The sequence below is a fragment of the Staurois parvus genome, unplaced genomic scaffold, assembly GCF_062004578.1.
Source record: "Staurois parvus isolate SC_StPar_1 unplaced genomic scaffold, SC_StPar_1.0 ptg000006l, whole genome shotgun sequence".
In the NCBI taxonomy this organism is placed as follows: Eukaryota; Metazoa; Chordata; class Amphibia; order Anura; family Ranidae; genus Staurois; species Staurois parvus.
In genome coordinates, this window is record NW_028317802.1 from 16,644,147 (window position 1) to 16,667,777 (window position 23,631).

At 41.9% G+C, this 23,631-nt stretch overlaps 1 protein-coding gene across 1 annotated transcript in view; it reads right to left on the minus strand.

Annotated features, from left to right (window-relative positions):
• The window catches only part of GABRB2 (gamma-aminobutyric acid type A receptor subunit beta2), a 518,574-nt gene extending 495,690 nt beyond the window's left edge, over positions 1-22,884 (minus strand). The window contains exons 1-3 of the mRNA XM_089662981.1: positions 22,312-22,884; positions 22,072-22,163; positions 21,346-21,413 (exon numbers count right to left, since the gene is read on the minus strand). Of these exons, the coding sequence (XP_089519107.1) occupies positions 21,346-21,413; positions 22,072-22,163; positions 22,312-22,388 (237 nt within the window). The 5' untranslated portion in view covers positions 22,389-22,884. The remainder of the gene's footprint in view (positions 1-21,345; positions 21,414-22,071; positions 22,164-22,311) is intronic.
• Between the last annotated feature and the right edge of the window lie 747 nt (positions 22,885-23,631).

Consider the following 23,631-nt stretch of genomic DNA (forward strand, 5'->3'; position numbering starts at 1 on the left):
AAATCATGTCCAATGATTCAGACAAGCTAAATATAAACATTGTAAATGTTGACAATGGCCTGGCCCTAAATGGTAAAGTCTTAGAACAAAAGGAAAGAACAGGCAGAGATAAAAGTTTTTACTCAAAAAATAAATATATTTAAAAAGCAACTTTCCCTTTGACATTCTGGAGCAAAATGTCTTTTGTTTATGGGTATGGGGGAGCATGCAACAGTGGTTCTTCATTAGACCAGGAAATTGTCACAAGATGAAGAGTGGACATCACAGAGAGTTGGGGAGCTTTTCACAGAAACAGCCTCTACCATCTATCTAGCACCCGCCTAGTGAGCTTAAATGTATACAAAACTAAAAGATTAAATGAAAACTTATAATAATATTTAGATTCTTGTGGAAGTATAGTCTTCCACAAGATAGATGGTGGAGGCATTGGGGCTTGAATCCTGCTTTTAGATAATGACTGCAGCACAGAAATGATTCTGGCCAAAAGAAATTTAGTAGTATTTTTGCACTTTTGTCTCTCATGAACACAATTTGTCAATGTTTGTATGTTCTCATTTATCCAGGGCACAATATATCTAGTAGTAGTCAGTCATATTTATATAGACTTGTTCTGTATAGTATACATTTCAAAACTTATCCAAACTACTTCTTCAATCCTAATGAGTGTCAGAAACATACACCAGCAAGTACAGAAACATAGGTAACTCGGTCACTTTAATCCAATCCCCATGAAATGTTTCAATACAGATATTGATTATCCAACAACCAGAGAAGACAAAATAACAAATGATACTCTTTGGACTATATATTACATGGTGAACATCAGGACATGCAAATCTGTAGAAAACTTTCCCACACAGACCACTATCTGCTTTTTGACACCCACCACCCACACAAACTAGGGTTATTAGAACTCTACAATTATGAGCTTAAATTACACCAAATATAGAGTCTAAAGACAGACAAGTAGGTTGTGTGCAAAAGAGTTTGCAAAAAGAACTCATCAGTAGTCTGATTAGCTGAGACACCCAAAATAAGAGGTGTAAAACAGGTAAGCATCCTCAGCTTGGTGCTATGGGTGAGGGACAGGCAGCCAACAAAACCAGGATTGATATACAAATCCCTAAAACAGTCTAATAAATTATACGTTTGTACCACCTGAGTTGCCCAGATATTGTGAAGGTGATTCAATTTAAATCAAAAGTGAATATGTTATACATCCAGATTGTAATAAGGTGGCAGATAACAGTATTTCTGGCACTTGGATGAACTTTATTACTGAGACTTTTTTAAACAACATTTGCATTTATTATCACTTTGGTCACCTTTTGTAAAAATCTTATTATATGAATATATAAGATGGAAAATATGAGTTTATGGTGTTTGCACTGGATGTATAAGATATTCATTTTTGATTAAAATGAAATCACCTTCACAGTATCTGGAGAACTCAGGCACTACAAACATACTATTTATTTTGTTGAATAAATAGTTTCCTTATTTCACTAAATAAAATGTATTCTGTGGCCCAAATTGCCACTTCAGTGTGATAATAAGTATATTCAGGCTTGTGCTGTGACGTCATCAGGTAAGAAAGGATCTAAGGGAACTCGGGCATCTCAGTAGTATTTTGAAAGTGTATGCTAGCCAAGTTGAGCTTTTGTTTTAGCATTTATAAAGTCAACCTAAAACAAAGGACCATTGACTAGAGGGAAGAAGCAAAACACACAGTGTAATATAATCATCTAGTATGTGCCAGGGATGTCAGAAAATAATTTAACAAATATTGCATCCCTGTGCCTTTCAGCAATACACTGAGGCAGAAGATTTTACATCCAAATGCAAGCAAAGTAGCATAGTGTATGCCGTGCAGTGTAGTGAAGAATGCAAGGACCTATAAACTGTGCAGAGAAAAAAAAAATCTCTGAAAACAAATGGCCAAACATAAGAAGGCACACTCTGTAGGTCATGACTCAGTATACCTTAAGAAAAAGAGAACAATAAAATCCAGTGTTGAACAGAGAGGACAACTGGTTGGGAGAGGTATTAAAGAGATCTTATCTCCACCCTAGAAATTGATGATTCACACCTTCAGTAAATTGAAGAACTGACACCTTTTACAGACTTAATGGCACCAAGTAATAGGATAATGCAATTAGAACAGGGTGATTCCAGGCACCTTCACACCTCTCTTCCTGTTCTTGGACAATAAATATCTGCCTTGACATATTTTATGGTGATTTTATTAATGTATTAATGTTATCTGTATGGCTATACATTCTGGGATATGTTCCTGATACTCATTAGAATTGAGGAAGTTATAGAAAAAGTCTAGTTGAATATGACATGATAAGTCGAAGCTTGCTCACCAATGTACTGGCTACTATAAATAGTAGTAAATATTACACTGAAGTCTACTTGGTTAAAGAAGCACGAATGTGGATACATTTATGAATATAAGTGTGCAATATAGACTGAGTGAAATAAGCTGTCAACTGTTATTGTAGTTACAAATGTTGCTTTATTGAACGCAAGGCTTAGTTAACTTTTTTTACTATAGTCTTTCCTTTGATACAACAGGGTTATTAATACAAATGCAACATATAGTTACTATTCCACATGTGGACGTCATAAAATTTCATTTTGTTTCATTTTTGGATCCATTTGTTAATTGAAGAATTCATTTTCAGAAGCATTTGTTAATAGACCTATTCATTTTCGGGATTCATCTTGAATCTTCGGCATGCAGTTTGTTTCATTTGGAATAGCACTGGTTGTCAAGAACTAGGCGGCCACTGCATCCTTAACAACCATGCCTCATCTAGGATACCCTGCTGTCAGCAGAATGTGAACAAAAAAAGTGTTGGTTAAAATTTTTTTAAAAAGAACAGCGTGTGTCCTCCCCAATTCATGCCAGGCTCTTTGGGTCTGGTATGGATTTTAAGGGGAATCCCACGCCAAAAAAAAAAAATGCCATGGTGTCCCCCCCCAAAATCCATACCAGACCCTTATCCAAGCATGCAGCCTGGCAGACCAGGAAAGGTTGGGATGAGCAAGCCCCCCCAAACCATACCAAGCCACATGCCCTCAATATGGGAGGGTGCTTTGGGGGAGGGAGGCTCTCCGTAAAAACACCTTGTCCCCATGTTGATGGGAACAAGGACCACTTTCCCACAACCCTGGGTGGTGGTTGTGGGGATCAGCGGGCAAGGGGCTTATCGGAATTCAGAACCCCATTTAATAAGGGGGCCCTTAAATCCAATCCCCATATGTGAATGAGTATGGGGTACATAGTACCCCAAGTCATTCACAAAAAAAGGTAAAAATAAAAAAAAACACAAACACTGTTTTTGACAAGTACTTTAATAATACTATTATTAATTGTCCCCTGAAGTAGATCTAAAAAAAACACGCCACCCACCAAACATGTTTAACTGAATTACAGGTAAACATGGGGGTGGGGTCATCCAATGATGTCAAAAACTCATCACTGATGAACTCATCACTGATAAGACAAAATCATCCCCCCACTCTGAAAAACAATCCCTTCCATTTTAGAAACTGTCTGGCAACATGCTCTTTTCAATATATGATATACAGATCATTTAGGAAATAAGCAATTTACATTTTATTCACACCCTCACTAAAAACACACATACTGTATATAAACTATTTTTCTTATTGATTCCATACTACGCACTTGCAAAGGCTCACACATTCTTCCTATCTCTTGGTCATATTCCTATCGCCATTGGCGACTAAATGAATACTTGCTCAAACATGAACCATCTAAATTAGAATTATACTCCACTCTACAACAATATTTTAAAGAAATTACCTCCCCCCACTCTGTTTTGGGAAGCTCACAAAACAGTAATTAGAAGACATTGTATACCTCTACTGAGAATCACAACTACACACCTCCCCTCCACTGTAAATGTTCAAACAGATTGGCAAAACTAGAACTATTCTTAATTAACTCTCTCTGGCAAAAGCAGACAAAACACCTCTACATCTTAAAGTGTAAGTTCACCTTTATCAATAAAAACACACTATGCTGTCCTGTATGGCTGTAGCAGCATAGAGTGTTAACCTATCTACCGGCCAGGGCCCCCTTCCTGTTTAAAGAATGAAGTTCAAAGCCACATTGAAAATAAGCCTCTTAAAATCCTCTTCAGCCTTTGATGGATCTGTCCAGAGTTATTGTGGGGACAGAGCAGCCATTGGTACCAGTTCCCCCTGCTGCCATAGGGGAGCAGCATTCTGTTCTTTCAGGCCGCACATGTGCAGTGCATACTCTCTCCTGTTGCCTATGCTGAGCTTAGTGGTGGTTATAGGAGAGAGTACGCACTGTGCGCCTGAAAGAATAGGACAACACTCCCTTCCATGACTAGGAGGAGCTGGTAATCTAAATGGATCAGCATAGTGCTTTTTTGTAAAGTTGAACTTACACATTAAAGCACACGCGCACACACACATGCAATTTCACCTTTCCTTTTTATTCTATGCATACAGAAGCCCTGCTGCTTATATTAGAAACAACTTCAATATCCATGACATCACAGTTAGAAAGAGAGAGTTTAAGATTTCCCTCTTCATGGATGACATTCATTTGACCGTAACCTCCCTAACGGTCTGATTATGTCCATATTTCTGTGCTCAAAGCAGTACATTTTTTTGCATGGAAATATGTATTTTTTTTATTGTAGGCCTATCATTTTTAGGAATAACTCACTGAAATCTGTTCGAACAAGAGTCTAGTAAACATCCCGTGTAGGATAAAACTTGAAACACGAAATCATAAATTATAATTTAATAAATAATCATAAAAAATAATATAATAATACATTTTATTCAATAATATAATCAAACCAAAACCACTGAAATTTGAAATATAGCGCCAAGTTCGCACATCACTGAGCAAAGTCGCAAAATCGTTTTCAGTGTCTGATGACGAATTTCCCCACGAATCATTATCATTCAATTCTGCAAGTAGTTCTGATTTACTATCGCTGTTCTCTAGCTGGTCTAAAACCGATTTTGACCTAAAGGGATGCTTTTTGGACTCCATGGATGTTTCTCAGTTTCCAGGCAGAAAGAACAGTAAAAATGTAGACAGGGCACAGGACAAAGCACTACGGAAAAAATGTATGTGAAATGGTTTGTTACAGTAATGTTATACTATGTGATTTTAGTGATTTTAGTGAATGTCACTTTTTGTCATTTTAAAATTTCCCACCGTTCCGTCCCCCGTACGTCCTGACGCTCGCAGGGGACAGAATCCAGATGACAGATGCCGGCATCCGCCGGATTACATTGCTGGGGACACTGCAGCGCAGGACAAGGTAAGTGATCGAGGGATCGTGGAGCAGCGCCGCATGGTAAGCCCGAGTGTAGCTTGGGGTTACCGCTTGTGGTTCTGAAACTTTACCCCGAGCTACACTCAGGAATACCGCCAGGGAGGCTACAGTGGAAATGAACTATAAAATGCTGACTGGTAGGGTATTTATGACATAAAAGACCCTATTGGTCCCTTCTGTCATAAATGCTTCTCCTTGTCTGTCAGTGGTACTGTACAGTGAGCCACACATATGCAACTCAGAGTACTTTTTAGCAACCCTCTGTGAAATGACAATGTGACTTATATGCGCATGCACAGGAGTGATGTCATCGTGGCCCAGTCATTCAATAGGCTGAAGACAGTATATTAGCATATTAGCAAAATTGATATATCCATTTGAAATTGATTGATCTGTGTGTTTTATTAGGCTATAGAGGAGAGAATGATGCAGATAGACAGATACGTTTTATGTTGGAGGATTTGTTTCATCTCTGTGTATCACCTGTTTCACTTCAGTGGGTATATGTAAGGAAAACAACCACATTAATCCTTTCTCTGCCAGGCCCTGAGCTCCACTTTTAAACTTAGGTGGCCAGACCACCTTTGCAGTTTTTCAATTTTTTTCCCTTACAGCTTTTAGAGTTTGTAAATGACCCCCCAAACTATACATTGTCTGAAAGCACATGACCTGTAGAATAAAAAAAGTGTTTTTTTTTAGGCCACGCAATAGTGAGTACACACGTGGCAAATCGTACAAAATTCTTGCTAAGTTCCTACTAAATATAAAAACTAAAACTGTATTGAGTTAATAAATAACAAATATTTGTAAATTTTAAATTGCACCTTTTTATGAAATTGTGAAAATGGAAGGTGAGCAAAACTGTAAACAAAAACAATTTACTCCAAAAGTTTGAGGTTATAATTTTTCACATACAATGTGACGGGAGTGACTTTTGGGGGTGGGGGGACCCCTGTATCATCTCCCCAAATTCCTCTTATGTGTAACCCACCCTGTGCCTGTTAGGGGTACAGGGTGGTCTGTCCTGACATTGTGTGAACATGTGTAGGTTGGGTGTGGGGGTTGTTCATTGTTTACTGCCATGTGGTCCCATTGTTCTAATATGTGTTTGTGTATTGACTTGGTGGGGGGGTGTTTCCAGCATCCCTCCTGATGGGACTGTCTGTTGGGATGTGTCTCTGGTTGCTAAATTTGGTTTGACCTGCCCTGTGTCCTTATGCAGGGAGGTGGGTTGTTCCCTTGAATGTTTATATCTTGTGTCTGTGTTAAAATAAAGCAGTTGACTTCCTGTCTTAAGAAGAGTCTGGTCCTGTCTTATTTCCTGCATGGTCAAGGTGGTGTCCGGGAATCTGTGTTCGGACAGGGAAGCAAGAGTCTAACGGAAATACCCTAGCGTAGACGGGGTCCAGTTCCGTTACATTGGTGGCAAGCGGTGGGATTGTGCTTCTAAGCTGTGAACACGTCCAAACCACCACCGGGATTCAAGATCAGGAAAGGAGATGTCAGTCACCCCAGTGGAGATATGGACCTGGCATCAGAGTTCCCGGGGCTGCTGCAGACTGTTCTTGCAACATACCCCAGGACTATGTCTACGGATCAGTACCTGGAGCTCAGGCAGCGGATTTTGGAGGTCCGTTGGAAAGGAGCCCTCCAGGCTGCTGGTATGGACAAAGGCAAGTGCTATCCAACCCCAGGGAAAGGGCAAGGGACCATCGGAAGTTACAAATGACATTCCTGTGAGAGCGACCCCAGGAGCAATGGGTGACTGAGTTGGACAGGCTGGTACAGCAGCAGATACAACTGGACAACAGATATCGGGCTTTGCAATGGTACACAGAGCAGGAATACTTAGGGGTGTCAACAAAGTGCTCTCCTGAGGGACATGACTTTGGTGGTCCTGGATTGCTGTGGGAGAGCCTTTCAGATCATTTGTGTTTGGCGATGAAGGAGAACCTACCCTGGAGGAGTTGCGAGAAGACAGAGAGGCTATGTTTGGTCTCACAGTGGTCTCAGAGCTTGAACCAGATCTGGAATACCTGCTGAAGAAAGAACTGCATCTGGAAAGGGCATACAGGCAACTGCTAAAACATGTTCGGCAGCATGCCCAAGAATCGGCAGTGAAAATTCCAGAAACTGGGGATTTGATAGACTTCTCTGCTGAGGAAAAACAACCTGGTAATCCTCAAGCAGAAGACCTGCAAACAGGGTCAAACATTAGTGAACTCTGCCCAGCACTGGTAACAACTTCTGAGTTCCACGGACAGGAGATTGTGAACCCCTATCCCCAGACACCAGTTCCAGAGACTGGGGATTTGATTGACTTTTCTGCTGAGGAGCAACCAGCCAACACACCTTCTGCAGAAGAGCTGGCATCAGGGCATGGCGTGATTGACTTCTGCCCACAACAATCAGCACAGCAGGAGCTACAGGAAGAGGATGCAATTGGTACCTCACAACAGCAGCTTGAGCTGATGTCTGTGGATGGGACTTCAGTCTCCACTGACACAACCCCAGAAAAGGGTCTGGCATTGGGACAAGAGGATGTCAGCCTTACTTTGGGGGATGTCCATCAAGTCAAAGTGGATGAGACTACAGCCACCACCTGGATACCCCAGGGATGCTGGGCAGTCGGCCCAGATCCCCCACCGCCTGTTGGAGCCAGCCCAGCCACCCTGTCATCTCTCCAGCAACTGAGAGAACTTTAGGGAGAAGGCCCGGCCTGTACTTCTCCCCAGTGGCGGGTATGTTCTACGAGAGAGGCAGAGGTTGGCCGGGTGAGTAATGCTTGGTGTGGGACAATTTGCATGAGGTACTGTGTGGGTACTGGCATTGGGGGACTGGAAGTGCACACTAACTTCGGAATCCATCCGTCTGGGATTTATTAGTCTCCTGCCGAAAGGGGAGATATGTGATGGGAGTGACTTTTGGGGGTGGGGGGACCCCTGTATCATCTCCCCAAATTCCTCTTATGTGTAACCCACCCTGTGCCTGTTAGGGGTACAGGGTGCTCTGTCCTGATATTGTGTAAACATGTGTAGGTGGGGTGTGGGGGTTGTTCATTGTTTACTGCCATGTGGTCCCATTGTTCTATTATGAGTTTGTGTATTGACTTGGTGGGGGGTGTTTCCAGCATCCCTCCTGATGGGACTGTCTGTTGGGATGTGTCTCTGGTTGCTAAATTTGGTTTGACCTACCCTGTGTCCTTATGCAGGGAGGTGGGTTGTTCCCTTGAATGTTTATATCTTGTGTCTGTGTTAAAATAAAGCAGTTGACTTCCTGCCTTAAGAAGAGTCTGGTCCATTCTTATTTCCTGCATGGTCAGGGTGGTGTCTGGGAATCTGTGTTCGGACAGGGAAGCGAGAGTCGAACGGAAATACCCTAGCGCAGACAGGGTCCAGTTCCGTTACAGGTGGCCAGACCACTTTTGCAGTGTTTCCATTTTTTTTCCCCTTACAGCTTTTAGAGTTTGAAAAGGCCCCCCAAACCATACATTTCCTGGAAGCACATGACCTGTAGAACAAAAAAATGTGCTACTGATTTTTTATTTGTGCAAATGTTTAGCAAACAGTTATTTTCACTAAAAATACACTGAAATCATTATTAGTGAACAAACACAACATAACGTACAAAATTCCTAATACGGCTATTGGGCATACTAAAGTGTATTAAAATTGGGATGCAGCGGCTGCATGTGCACAGCTGCTGCTCCAAATATGACATCTGTGTGGGTGCGGGACCCCAAATACAGACAGTGTGAGCTCAAGGACATGCACCCAGACCCACATGAATGTCAATTTGGGAGCAACGGCTGTGTTCGTGCAGAAGGTACATCTCAAATGACCTCAAAGGGGCTGTCTGCACAGGGATGCATGGAACACCTGTGCATCCCTGTCCACGTAAACATGGCCTTGCTTCAATGGAAGAGGGAGAACCGGCCAGCAGCACAACACAGAGGAAGTGCCTGGATTGGGTAAAGGGGGGGGGTTGCCTGTGGGGGGGTCAGAACAGCCCCCTGGTGCTGAGTTTATTTTATTTTGCTGTGGCAGCTGCAAGGAAGCCACCATCGATCAATTCCAGTGGGATAAGTGCTATGGGGACCAGTTCAGGAGGCAAGAAAGGGGGAATAAAAGTAGTGGCAGGGGGGTCATTTTATCCATGGCAGGGTATGTGGATGTGGGTGAAGTGGGGGAAAATGTCAGAGGCAGCAGCAGAGGCAGGTGGGGATGGGGTCACATTTGTTCAGCAAAGTCTGATGAACAGTTTTGCTATAAGCTCATGGTCCCTGAAGTGACCGTGAGCTTATAGCCAGGGGGCGTATTTACCACAAGGCAAAGAAGGCATTTGCCTAGGGTGGCATTTTTCAGGGGTCAGCACTGCCTCCCGGAAGAATGGACACATGCACCACCTGGAGCAGGAGGGATCTGAGAGAGGCTGCGGGCTGCTTGATGGTGTATGCAGAGCCCAACTCTTGTTCCCAGGGATATTCAGAGTTGTGAAGGTGAGTGTCTTTCTCTCTCTCTGCGGGAAGGGGGGGGGGGTTGTATGTTAGTGGAAGACTCTCTTGAGTCCCCCCACTCAGAGCCCGACTCTTGTTCCCAGTGATATTCGGAGTTGTGAAGGTGAGTGTCTTTCTCTCTCTCTCCGGGAAGGGGGGGGGGTTGTATGTTAGTTGAAGGCTCTCTTGGGTGGGGGGGGGCAGGGGTGTTTGTTGGTCAATGTCAGGCTCTCTCCAGAGAGAGAGGAGGGGTGGTGTGGGTCGGTGCCAGGCTCTCTCCCCAGGGGTAGGGGGGGCTTCAATTTTTTTGTTGCCTAGGGCAGCACAAAAGCAAAATACACTACTGTTTATAGCACAAGGAGAAATGCAGGTCCGCATGGTGTACGGAACTGGCTAGCTGGAAGCAGTGATGTAGGTTCGTACATTGTATGGACCTGGCAGTGAAAGGGTTAAAGAGATACAAAATTACCCTTTAACTTTACATGGAATTAAAAACTTCACAGAATCTACAAATTGGTCCTATATGCTTTCTGTAAACCCCAGTCTAGTGTTTCTAGATGTTACCAAATATTTTTTAGCCACACAGAATTCTGGCCCCTTGGTCCAGTCTATATTTATATAAGTGCTGGAATAAAGTGGAGAAACTGTATATAGTACCTATTCACTGCCCTATAAACCTCTGTTTTAAAGTAGAACAGAGGGGAGGGACCTACGATCTGTAATATACTTTGGGAGCATATTTAACTGGTAGGTAAAAAAAAATCCTATTTTACTAGTCGTATAGCACAGGACACAGATTTAATAATTATGACTCCAAAAAGCAGTACAACTGAGGGGTGAGCAACACAGAAAACAATGGCAACAAAACCACAGAAATATACAGGTCAAAAAGGCTCAACAGACTCAAAGATCAGCTTGTAGCACCTTACACCAGAAACTAGCATCAGAGGAGGCCTGAATATCCATCTGGTAGAACTTGAAAAACCTGTGAAACAGACACCCAGGTGGCAGCCATGCAAAAATGAGAAGAGATGTCTAATGCTGAAAAGCCCATGAAGCTCTAAACAGATCTAGTAGAGTGTGATATAAAAGAGAAGGGAGGAACCCCATCTTTCAGGCTATAAGCCCTGATGATAATTTGTCTGATTCACAAAGAAATGGGGGAGGGAGAGACATGGAAACCTATATGGTAACCTTCAGAAAGCACATAGAAGGAATCTAATTAACCAAAGGAGGCAATATCTAAGAGATAAACTCTCACAGCATGTACCACCACTGCCAATGGAGCTAAAAGCTGAGCCAGAGTTAGCAACTCCATCTGATCCTTTCAGCCTTAGCATAAGATCTACCATGCTTGTGATATCATCCCCAGAGGCATACTCATGATCTCTACAGCAGTAGAAAGGGAGGGTGAATGCCTTAACACCAAGCACTTGCAGGCCACAGCAGTCCAGGTAGTACAATAACCAGTATAAAGCACCCACAGCATAAGTAGAAACCAAGAGATGGTGCCACTCCAAAGTCCCTGCAAACATGAAGAGGTAGGGCATGCACTAGGGGGGATGCACGCAGTTGCAGTAGCACTGCAATAGGTGCACTAGTGCTTAAAAAGAGCACTCATTTTTTAATTAACCTTGGCACTCTCAATTCCCCTCTGCAATCACTGGAATGGAGCCCTGCAGCTCCCATGGACCCACCCAAATTTGGGTTTTAAGGAACGAGAGGCTAAATGTTTAAAAAGATTTTCCTGTACTCACCACAATTTAATACGCAGCATAAACAGGGAATTAAAAACATCATGATTTACCCCTTCACGATGGATATAGCCCTGCAGGAGTCTTCAAGGACATGGCTCGGCTCCAGGAAGACCTCATCCCTTGACTTGTAAAGCACCCTGTGTCTAACTTCACATGTTGCACTATGTGTCAAGGGGAGTGACCACACCAAGATCCAGTGCACAAGAGCAACATTACATGCTGGCACTACATCTTTCACTAGATCAGGTCAGGTCCCTCAAGGTTCTGATCCAGAAGCTGCATGGTTCAGCAGACTGAGATAAGAATCATCTTGGAATATCATCCAGAGAGATAAAGAAAGAGATCAAGATAAAGATAGAGATAAGCCTCCACAGAAGATGTAGGGTAGAAAAAAGTTTAATCTTTTAAGTACACTAGTAAAAAACATAAGATAGCTGGGAGTAGAAATGGTTTTATGAGGGGTGTCTCTAAAGTATTTCTTTCTATTGTCCAATCACCTGATGGTAGCTGCGTATACCCCAATCATAATGATTAAAGAGTTTGTGTCTTCCACTGTACGACTAGGAAAAGTACTTCCTCCTGGAGTTCGATGTAAATATATGGATCATACCCTGCAGCATAGATGAGACCTCTCAGATATGATCTCTCAGACTGTCCATTAAAGGGGCTGGTTACTGAATTTTAACTAATCAACACAGGTAGGATTTGGGTTATTAGAATCTTCAAAAACGTATAGCCATGCTGGGTTTTGAATTATAGATCTAAGAGCAAGAGTAATGGTTCAGCTGTTTTGCTATGCACAGACACCAAACATGGACACTTTACGCCTAGCAAAATCAGTACCTCAGCAAAAAGACCCAAATATTATTAACTCTTCCATTTTTTACAATAAAGCCAGAATTTTACAGTCTTTTGCAGAAACTTTTATGATTGTGCACTACACAGGATGGGAGTTATAATGTATTATATTTTTCAAAATCCTCCAGAATTTAAATAAATACATTAATCTCAGGCTAGGTGAGATCTTTAAATCTGGTCTGTGTTAATTTGGGGTGCAGATACACTAGCCTATTATCAACCCCCTTTTGTTAAAACAATTGTAGACTTGTAATGTGATTATCAATATGTTTATAAAATATGATCCAGGTCTCCTTACCATCGGCTGGATTTCAGGAACAGTGCAGCAGTTCAAAAGGTACTTTTGATACTTTTACAGAGACTAAGGGAAAACTTTAAATACAGGTATATGGTCATAGTTTTACTTTAATAGACAGCTTGCTGAGTTCCTCCATGACCTTTTGTGTGCAGTATGAAGCTTGTATGGCAGGACAGACATTTTCCATATCCCACTTGTTTCAATGACTGCACACGCTAAAAGCTGCTCTATACAGCACTTAAGGTGCTTTTTCTTTCCTCCTCCTACTGACTATTTTGGCATAAAGTGTTTTAAACTCAACTGCTGCCTTCACATACACTTGCCAATAGCCTACAGATATGGCATACATTAATATTTTTTAAAAGCTGCACAGGTTTTATTACCTACTGGGTCCCTTTGACTGCATAGGAAAGGGTAAAAAGGAAAGGTGAAAATAGTCTGAAGTGTACCTTTCCCCCTTTCACTAAAAATCATTGCATATACCTGTAGCTCTGCATTATGATATGAAATCATCTTAACTTTATGAGTTAATCATACACTTTTTTGCTTTTACTTACAGTTTCTGTTTTTTCTCTTCTTGGTTTCTTTAAGGCATTGGTGATGTCACCCTGGCCTTACAGCTGCATCCTGGGAAATGCCTGTCACATGTTCCAGAGCAGACTTCAAGGAAGTAAAAGGGAGATGGATTCATCTGCCCTTAGTAAAAATGGACACCATGAGAAGAATGGGGAGGAGAAAAATATGGTATGCACATAATAAAAATCCTGCAATTATCTTTAACCACTTCAACAATGGGCTAATTCTGACACTTATCGCCTGGTACTATACACTACGCCTGACACTATATTGCCAAAAGTATTGGGACACCCCTCCAAATCATTGTATTTAGGTGTTCCAATCACCTATATGGCCACAGGTGTATAAAATCAAGCATCTAGGCATGCAGACTGCTTCTACAAACATTTGTTAAAGAATGGGTCACATGTTGCCAATGCTGCAGGTGCTGCCCGATCCCCCCACCTGTTCCCCATACTAGCTGTCACTTTTTTAATAGAGCACAGCCATGTGGGGGTCTGCCCACACGGCCACATCATTCATTCACAGAGTTCTGTGAATGAAGGAACTACAAGTCCCGACAGCCTTAGCTCTCTGTTTCCTCTTGTACCAAATTGTATTGTAACTGTAATGTCTACCTTCATTTTGTAAAGTGCTGCGCAAACAGTTGGCGCTATATAAATCCTGTATAATAAGAACAACTACCATGGCACTGTGGAGCACCATGGTAGTTCATTGAATCTTCCTGTCAGTATATCTGCTTGCCCATACTGGTGCCATACTGCAAGCGACCTGTATGGCACCAGCGATCAGGCTCCTGCAGCCAAAAATAATAAATGCACATTTTTTTACCTGCAAAAAATGTGCATTTATTATTTTTGGTTAAAAGGTGAACTTATCCTTTAAAAAATCTCCATAGGTGTCGCTCTGAGAGCCTTTACAGGTTCAGGTAATGTTCAGATAAAGTTTGTGGAGATAACTCACATGTATGGTATAAACACACATTTACATATGCATGCACAACCTCTGTACTAGTTTGCCTTTGCATGAAAGCATGGGGGGTGCTTTAATTTTTATTTTATTATTTGTTTTGCTTTTTATTTACACTGTCTTTAATTTTTTTTTTCATCTACTTTATTGCTGTCACAAGGGATAACAAGGGATAACAAACAACATCCCTTGAACAGCATAGACAGTGACAGGTCCTCTTTACTAAGACATCTGGGGTCTATTACCCTAGAAAAATTTGATCAAACTGAGATCGGTTTGATCAGATGCTTTCAAATGCTAGTAAATGGCCTGTTTACATTAGACCCAAACCAGAAGACCATAAAGATGATTGGGGATGTTCCAGTCCTCACTCATCTTTATAGTAAGCAAGCAGAGTTACTGGCTTCAGTAGGCACGGGGGCCATGTAAAGGAAATCCAGTTCCTTTTTAGCTGTTTAGATTTTTATATATTTTTAGCATCGCCAGCTAAGGAAAAAACAATATCGGGGTCGTGACTGCAGCCATGGCCCCGGTATAACCTCTTCAACCAGAGGATGTACTGGTGTGTCTTTTTGGGGGAAGGGGTTAAGTATCTGTTTGTAGATTGCCATTACTAAACTCTTCTAAGTATGCCTTTGTTGTCATTTTCATGATAAGGGGAAGTTCCTCTTTAACTTGATCTCAGCCTCGGAAATTCCTTTAGCTTGGGAGTGGAAGGGGCAGGCCAAGAAGCCAATCATGCAAATGTGCTGACAAGGAATATGTTGACAGTAAAAGAGAGCATGCTGCTCATATTTCACTGTCCAGTCAGTGGCTTTGGGGTGGAAAGATAAAACTGCTGTAATCTATAAGAATAACAGAGAAAGAAGTATCAGTCTCCTGGATGGGCTGTGTGATGGTGCTGTCATCACACAGGACATAGACTTATATGCCTTTGTAAATGAGGCCTAATCTCAAGACGTAAAGTAAAGGCGTAAGACATAAAGGCAAGACATTTTTACCTTAATGCATTTCCTGAGTCCTATCTTGATCCAGCATTGTGCCCCTCTGGTTTGGAACGCTCTGTGCAATACCGTTGCACAGAGCAGGTAAGTATAGCATGTTTATTATTTGCATTTAAAAATATCCTTTACGTCTGCTTTAATGACAGGTAAAGCATCTGCCTTTTATTTATATTTAGTTTTATCCCTGTAGTTCAAGTTCAGTTGGTTCAGTTATGAACTACCAACAATTCATGAACATCTTTTCCTTGATATATATCTATTAAATAATTATTTTAAAGCATGATCTTGTCTTGTCTTTTAGGGGACTAACTGAAGTTAGACCAAGCCGTAGAACATTCTACAAAAAAGTAATATTGCAGTTATGGAGAAACATTATATTGCTTTCTGCCTTCTTATAGCTCTCTAGTACTCCTGTGAGGACATCTAATCTACTAGGACTGTCAATGCTGCTCATCCCTAAAGTGTAAATTTACCTACAAAAATTACAGAATAAGCACAAGGGATACTACTTAATTTATTTGTGACTTGTCCCTTATGCTGCTGTCTTCTAACTCAATACAAATCTTCTTCCTCCAATGACTCCTTCCCCATACCAACCCCCTCAATCTTCCAGTGCAGTAGAGGATACTATAACTGAAAAGCTGTTACAGGCTCTCATCAAGAGTGCCCCACTATGCCTGCCTTTTCTGCCCACCTCCTCCATTCACAGAAGCAGGTACTATAGCTTCTATGAATAAAATGTGATATATAAATGGAGGGGGTGGTCCGATTAATCACCTGCCTGTCCTTCATTCATACATCCTGTTTCGATCATAGAAGCAGTAGTATCAGCTTCTATGAATGGAGGAACTGGGCAGAAAAGGAAACATTGTCGGTCCTCTTGATGAATGCCTATCACAGCCCCTTAGTTCTTCTAACCCCTGAAACCCCAGAAGATTCTAGCACCCCCCTCCCCCTTTTCCCACTGATTTCTGACCACACTGAATTATGATTGACAGATTGTCTGCAGCTCTGTGTGCTTTTTCAAGGCCAGCAGCATCTCAAGAAATGCAGGGGAAGGAGGTGTGTCGGATAACCTCTTTACAACACAGGAACTTTCATGGCAGAATTCAACCAGTGCTGCTTACACATGACCTGCCTGTAAACAATGCATGGGAAGGTTGGGGCATCAGAGCGGTGTCAGGCTTGGGACTCATCTCATTGGGATTTATGCTGTTTTGGATGACATCACTACATGACACAGGCATGCCTGAAAAGTGTGCCCACTATGCAAGTAAAATTGCTCTGCAAGAGTGCTGAGTGTGCTCAGTACACAATGGGAGAGTGGCAGATGCACAAAAATCACCTGTGTTGATGGGAAAGAGCAGATAAGCAAGAAGGGAATAAAGACCTGACCAAGTTTCTAAAAAAGAAAAAAAGACATTTCAGGGTATTTGAATATCCTTTTCTGGACCTGTACTTTATTTATAGTAGATCATGAGAGTTTGTTTTTAACCACTTGCCCTCCTGAGGATTTACCCCCCCCCCCCCTTCCTGACCAGGCCATTGTTTGCATTATGGCGTTGCAATAATTTAACTGACAATTGTGCGGTCATGCAACGCTGCTCCCAAATGAAATTTGTGTCCTTTTTTTCCCACAAATAGAGCTTTCTTTCAGATGTATTTGATTGCCTGTGTGTTATTTTTTGTGTTATAAAAAAAAAAGACCGACAATTTTGAGGAAAAAAAAAACAAGATTTTTTTACTTTTTGCTATTAAACATTCCAATAAAAAAAATTTAAAAAATCAAATTTCATCATAAATGTAGGCCAAAATGTATTCTGCTGCATGTCTTTGCTAAAAAAAAAACTCAATATATGTAAATGTATTGGTTTATGTGAAATTTATAGAGTTTAGGTTTTTTTTACTAGTAGTGGTGGCGATCAGCGACTTATAGCAGGACTATGGGACTGCGGCAGGCATTCTGACACTGGGGGGAACTGACTTATTGTTACTGACATCCCCAGTAACACCAATACAGTGATCAGTGCTAATAAAAAACACTGACACTGTACTAATGCACTGGGCAGGAAAGGGTTAACATGTGGGCGATCAAAGGGTAACTGTGTGCTACGTTTTTTTTACTGTGGGGCTGCGTTTTTGTGCTTCACTGTAAGCACACTGCTTTGCTTGGCTGTGCTATGCACCGCCATTCAAAGCAGTGTGCAGGAGCTGACAGGGGAGATAACTGTTTTGCTTACAAACAGTTGTCCCCCCCCCTCACAGATGTTCGTCAATCACCAAGCACCGGTGAGTAATCACCGGGCAGGACCCGGGGATTGACAGCCACAAATGGCGGCGTGGGTAGGGCATGCGGGTGCTCCCTACCCGGAAATGCGAAATAGTACTTCTGCTATAGGGCGGACAAGAAGCGGTAGGCTAACTTCACCTTTAGCAACATGTTACACACTACTTCTCCCCACAGCCACATTTAAAATCAGCATGGTTGTGCAGGGCTCTGCCCACACAACCACGTCATTCATTCACAGAGATCTGTAACCAGAAGCACCATTAAAAAGTGCAGTGTCTGTAGACCCCTATTATTGTTAAGAGGGTGCCCAACTTCTAAAAAGCCCCCCACCCACAGAACTCTACAACCACCAGGCCAGGGTGGTGGGGAAGAGGCCCTTGTCCTCATCTACATGGGGAAAAGGTGCTTTGCCAGGGAGCTCCCCCCTGGCAAGATACTTCACTACATTAAGGGCATGAGGTCTGGTATAATTCAGAAGGGGGGGTCCACGCTTTCCCCCGGCCCATCCTCCATGCCCAGCCAGGATGCTTGGATAAGGGTCTGGTATGGATTTTGGAGGGCTCCACGCTAATAACATTTTTAACATTGTACCTTTGTTTACATTCAGCTGTCAGCTGAAATCCCTGGCTGACAGCTGAACATTCCTGACAGGATTTGTTAGGACACCAGTGGGTACCTGCTCCCTAAGAACCAAGAGCCCCGAGCAGGGAGCGTTCACATCTAGCAGCAGTAGTAATACTGCTACTAAAAATTAGTTTCTGCTGCAGCTAGGTTTGTAAGGCCATTTTTCCTATTGGTTAAAACGGTAGTTAACCATCTTAAAAAAAAAAAACAAAAAGCTGGTCCCTCTACAGGCTCATGTAAAAATGTGCTAGTATGCATTGCATAGACTAGACCTAGACATACCTAAAAAGCTGATCCCTCCAGCGGCACTCTTTCACCACGGACAGGGTTTCCATCTTCATCCAGTCTTCACAGGCTCCGGCATTTTGAGTGACTGAGCCGCAATGATGTAACTGGCATGGCACAGCTCTCTCAAAGGATGCCATGCTGTCCATTGTGAGTGCAGTGCGCATATGCTGGTAATGTCACTGGCTGCTACACATGTAAGTATCTCCTAAACGGTGTACCTTTAGGAGATATTCATTGTGCCTACAGGTAAGCCTTTTTATAGACTTATCTGTAGGTACAAAATAAAAAGCAGTTTACTACCAATTTAAATGTTTTGTAACTCTTATGGGTGAATGCTTTTGGAGGGTCTTTCTTCTTTTGATACATTCTGGGGGATGGTACATTCACCCTGGGAAAGGCAATAGAAACTGACATTTCACACATACTACAAACACTACAGGTGTTATTTGTGACTTTTGCATGAATGCCTAAACATTCAAAAAACAAACTTTTTATAAGTAGACCCCTGAATAGCATCTACCTTGCTTTCCTGTGGATGCTTGTAATTGGTTTGAAGGTAACAAACCCTGCTTCCAATAAATATGTTCTTCTTTAGTAATGCTACTGAAGTTTCAACACTTGTATAACTCCTCCATAGCAATAACAGCTAAAAAACTTTTCCCAGGGGTCAGCTATGATTCTTTTAAATCCTATAAAACTATAAGAGAATACATGTAAAAAGGTTTACAAAATAAATATCCCACTGACTTAAAGCACTAAATGTTTTAAAATGGTGTGCCTTAATAAGTATAGTGGGAAGAGGCAGAAGATATTTTATAATAGAGCATTTTTCACATTTTCCCTTTTCTTCAGCTGCATAGTCATTTTTTGTAGCTGCTTTGTAGATAACAGTGTTTCACTATAAAGGCTACAAATTGCTGATTTTCAGCATGATGGAGATTCACATGCCTTTGATATGTCAACACGTTACGCCTGCCAATACTCCCGGTTTTCCTTGATGCTTACCAGATTTGCATAGTATCTTAGGGAGAGGTATATTTAGCATTGTAATGGAATCCTTGGGAATAAAATGACTAACTGATGACATCAGAGCTTCACATGGCGTGTGAAAATCTCCAGGAATTCAGAAATAGTTAGTATGCATGAAATCACATAGAATTATAAGCTGTCCAAGTCATCTGCAGGTTAACAACATATGCAAGCTGAATGCACAATGGTGTATCCTTTGAGATGAAAAGAAAGTAAGAAGCCAATAAAACAAGCATTTCATCCTATAATTTCTAATATTGTCTTCAGCAGACCATCCAGGTAACAAACCACCTAGTACTCCACACATGTGAATTCATTGTTTTCAAAATGCTTTTAAATGTAGTACTTGTTAGTAAGCAACATCACTACCATTAGGTCTCATGCATACACCACAGTAATGCTAGTTTAATAAACAGTGAAAAAAAGCAATTATGATGTGCATAGTGCAGTAACCATAGCAACCAATCAGATTTCAGTTTACTGTATCAGATCTTGATAACATCGGTTGTTCTAGGTAACTGCACTTTGAACAATGTCCCTTAACTTGTTAAAATCAGGCCAATTGAGTTTATCAGAATATACACGTGGAAATGAAAAAGATCTGTAAAAAATAATGCAGATCATCATTCTGCTCAGGATGTTCATTTAACCCTTAGAGAGTGATTTATTATTTAACCCTTGCTAAGCCAAGACAGGCTCTCATCTTGACATTCAGATATTCAGCATACATATCAATGTTTTAGCCTGTGCTCAAGCACAAGCTTGATTAGCATTTGCCTGCAATCACTTCCTGACATCCTTTGAACATAGAAAAAAAATAATGTACCATATACTGCTCAAGGGAAATGGTATTCTACCTCCCCAGCAGTTAAGAAGTTACATTACAAAGATTTAGGAGCACATTAAAATAATGTATCCCTACTGCACAATGTGATTCCTGATTCAAATGCCAAAATGGCCATCACTTGCTTCTTATGCAAGTTTTTTTTTTTTTAACTCAGTAAGCAATTGCATAACTTACAATGTCATAGAGTTGAAGTTGCAATTGAATAACAGTATAGATGAGTTGATACATGGACATTCTGTGTTCTGTACCTGTGTCTATGCATGTGGACAGTCATGTCAGAACATGGCCTGGGGCAGACAATATATGTATTATGTCCTTATACTCAACAAACTTTTGTACTGCAGTATTGTTAAACAAACACACATTTCAACTAAATGGAACAAAACTTCTTCAACCTTGCCCTTTTTTTCTCTCTAGTACCCATGTTTAACGCAAATGCAGATGGAAAGCTAATTTGTCTATAATCTGCAGTGCAACATATATGTCAGCAGGGGATGCTATTGCATGAAGCAAGCAAGTCAAATGCTGCTTCTTGAATTTAGCGATCAAAAGCTACTATACGTAGAAAGTGACTGTACTACACAAGACTGTCAATAGGTCGTCACGACTTGTCAGTGATGAGACCTGGACACTAAGACAGTAATATCACTGAAATCTATTCAATTTCACATGTATTTCAGCTCTTTCATTTTTTTTACATAATATTGGATAACATTCCATCATACTATATTAACATCATTAAATCTGTATAAAAATAATAATGCTCATTAATCAAATGCAGTCATAGCATAAGGTCAGTTCCCAAACAGGTGACACAGATGGCAATACAACTGTGAGGATAGCATTTGCCCATTATTGTATATGTTGGACGAAAAATACAGCCAGTTTTATTAACAACTGTTATCAAATCCATGATCATTTTATTGAACAGAAATAAAAATATGACTTACCATATTGACTTCTGATACCATGTCTATACTAGCAATATCTATGTTCATTCCCACCGCCACAGGGGGACCTGCAAGCCAACAGGAAGGTCCACATTGAGATATCTAAGAACTTAACTCTTTTCTGACTGCCTGATCTACTGGTTTGACATAACCTAGGGGATATGGTAATGGGGCAAGACCTACAGTGGGACATACTGGGTATTTAATTTTCATTTAAGGCAAACAAAAGACAAAAATTATATATACACCTGTGCATGTCAGGATAACCATCTATGGCATACCCTGCTAAAAAAAAAAATGCATGCATTCCTAACAGTATGGAGGCTATAATGGGTTAGATAACAATTGCCCTAAAACTCTTTAAAGTAATAAGACGTAGACATATATGTTGTGATTGTCTAAACACACACATGCTCTAGTAGTCAGTCCCTACATGTCTGTGCTGGAGCAGAGTAGCCCCAACATTCTAAGGCACATGAGTTAACATGCTAAGAAGCTAAAAGCAGGCAGGCAGGTGGATAGTGATAAGAAGACATGATCTGATCAGAGAATAGACATGACATTGGGTATAAGGTGGGCCATTTTAATTGAGATAGATGCTAGATGAGTTGAAGTTGTCATCAGTTCTAGGTAATAAAAAAAAGAGCAGTATGGCACACACACAAGCCCATGCACCTCCAAATTCATGATCTAAGCAGTAATGAATCTTCATTCCATGTCATTTACCTCCAAAATCTGGCCTTAAACGGATGTCATAGCCTTTCAAGAGTCTATCAACCGTCTCTTTAACCAGTGACATATTGCTGGGATCATTGGCACTAAAAGACAGCAAAGACAAAACAATAGAGAGATGTTTGTCAATTCTCCATCCCAGCTCCCTGGACCATTTTTTGGTCTATTTAAAGTCAAGGCAAAGCACCCCCCCACCACCACCACCCCCCTTCATTCCAATCTGCAATCACTTACCTCTGTGCACAGACCATTGCAATGATAACCTGGAGTGACCAGATCCCAACGCAACCTCTTTTCTTGAATCTCAACATCCCTTTGGCTTTTTTTTTGTTCTTTTCTTTTTTTGGGGGGGATATGATTTAGGGGCTTTCAATGAAGAGCAGAAGACATCCAACTTATTGTGACCAGTGCAGTAATTCTGAAGTGCCACGCATGCGCATAGCTCAGTACAACATCAAAACGGAGCAGTGCTCGCTTGCCACAGACATAGGAGCAAACAATGGGAAGGGGACAGGGGGGACGAGTCCCCCCTCCCCAACTTTTAGGCAGCCCTGGCCGCCGCCTCCAACCCTAGGCTGAATGACCCCGGCCGCTGGGATGGCTCGGCACTGGATGCAAAGGTGAGGGGACTTGTTCCTCCGCCGTGCTGTGTGCTGCTCGGTGCGGGCAGCAGCCTACTTGTCTCTCTACTGATGCTGACACGGAGGCTGATGTGGGAGTGGAGGAGGGGGTGAGCAAACCGACAGGAGCTTTCAGCACCGCATCCGTGGACAGCGCCGTGCCGGAGAGGAGAGACACAGCGAGCGAGAGAGAGGCAGCTGCCTGCAGTCCGGGGGAGGGAAGGGTTAACCGTCCATCGTCATCACATGGGAGGACTGAGAGTTCGGAGAAGTAGAGAAACACAGCCAAAGTGCACAGCATCACTTCCATCCCTCCATCACATCAGCCTCAGCTTTAGGAGTAGTCACAGCACTGCATCAGGGGGCAAAAGGGGGTGTTCTGGGTATAGCACTTGTGCCTGGTAGTACTGGGGTCCTGGGCCCAAATCCCAACTAGGATACTATTTTATGTACTCTTACAGGGATATAATGATCCAATCTGCCTGGTAGTACGGGGGTCCTGGGCCCAAATCCCACCATGGACTCTATTTTATGTACTCTTACTGGGATATAATGATCCAATCTGCCTGGTAGTACGGGGGTCCTGGGCCCAAATCCCACCATGGACTCTATTTTATGTACTCTTACTGGGATATAATGATCCAAGCTGCCTGGCAGCACTGGGGTCCTGGGTCCAAATCCCACCATGGACACTATTTTATGTACTCTTACAGGGATATAATGATCCAATCTGCCTGGTAGTACGGGGGTCCTGGGCCTAAATCCCACCATGGACACTATTTTATGTACTCTTAATGGGATATAATGATCCAAGCTGCTTGGCAGCACTGGGGTCCTGGGCCCAAATCCCACCATGGACACTATTTTATGTACTCTTACTGGGATATAATGATCCAATCTGCCTGGCAGCACTGGGGTCCTGGGTCCAAATCCC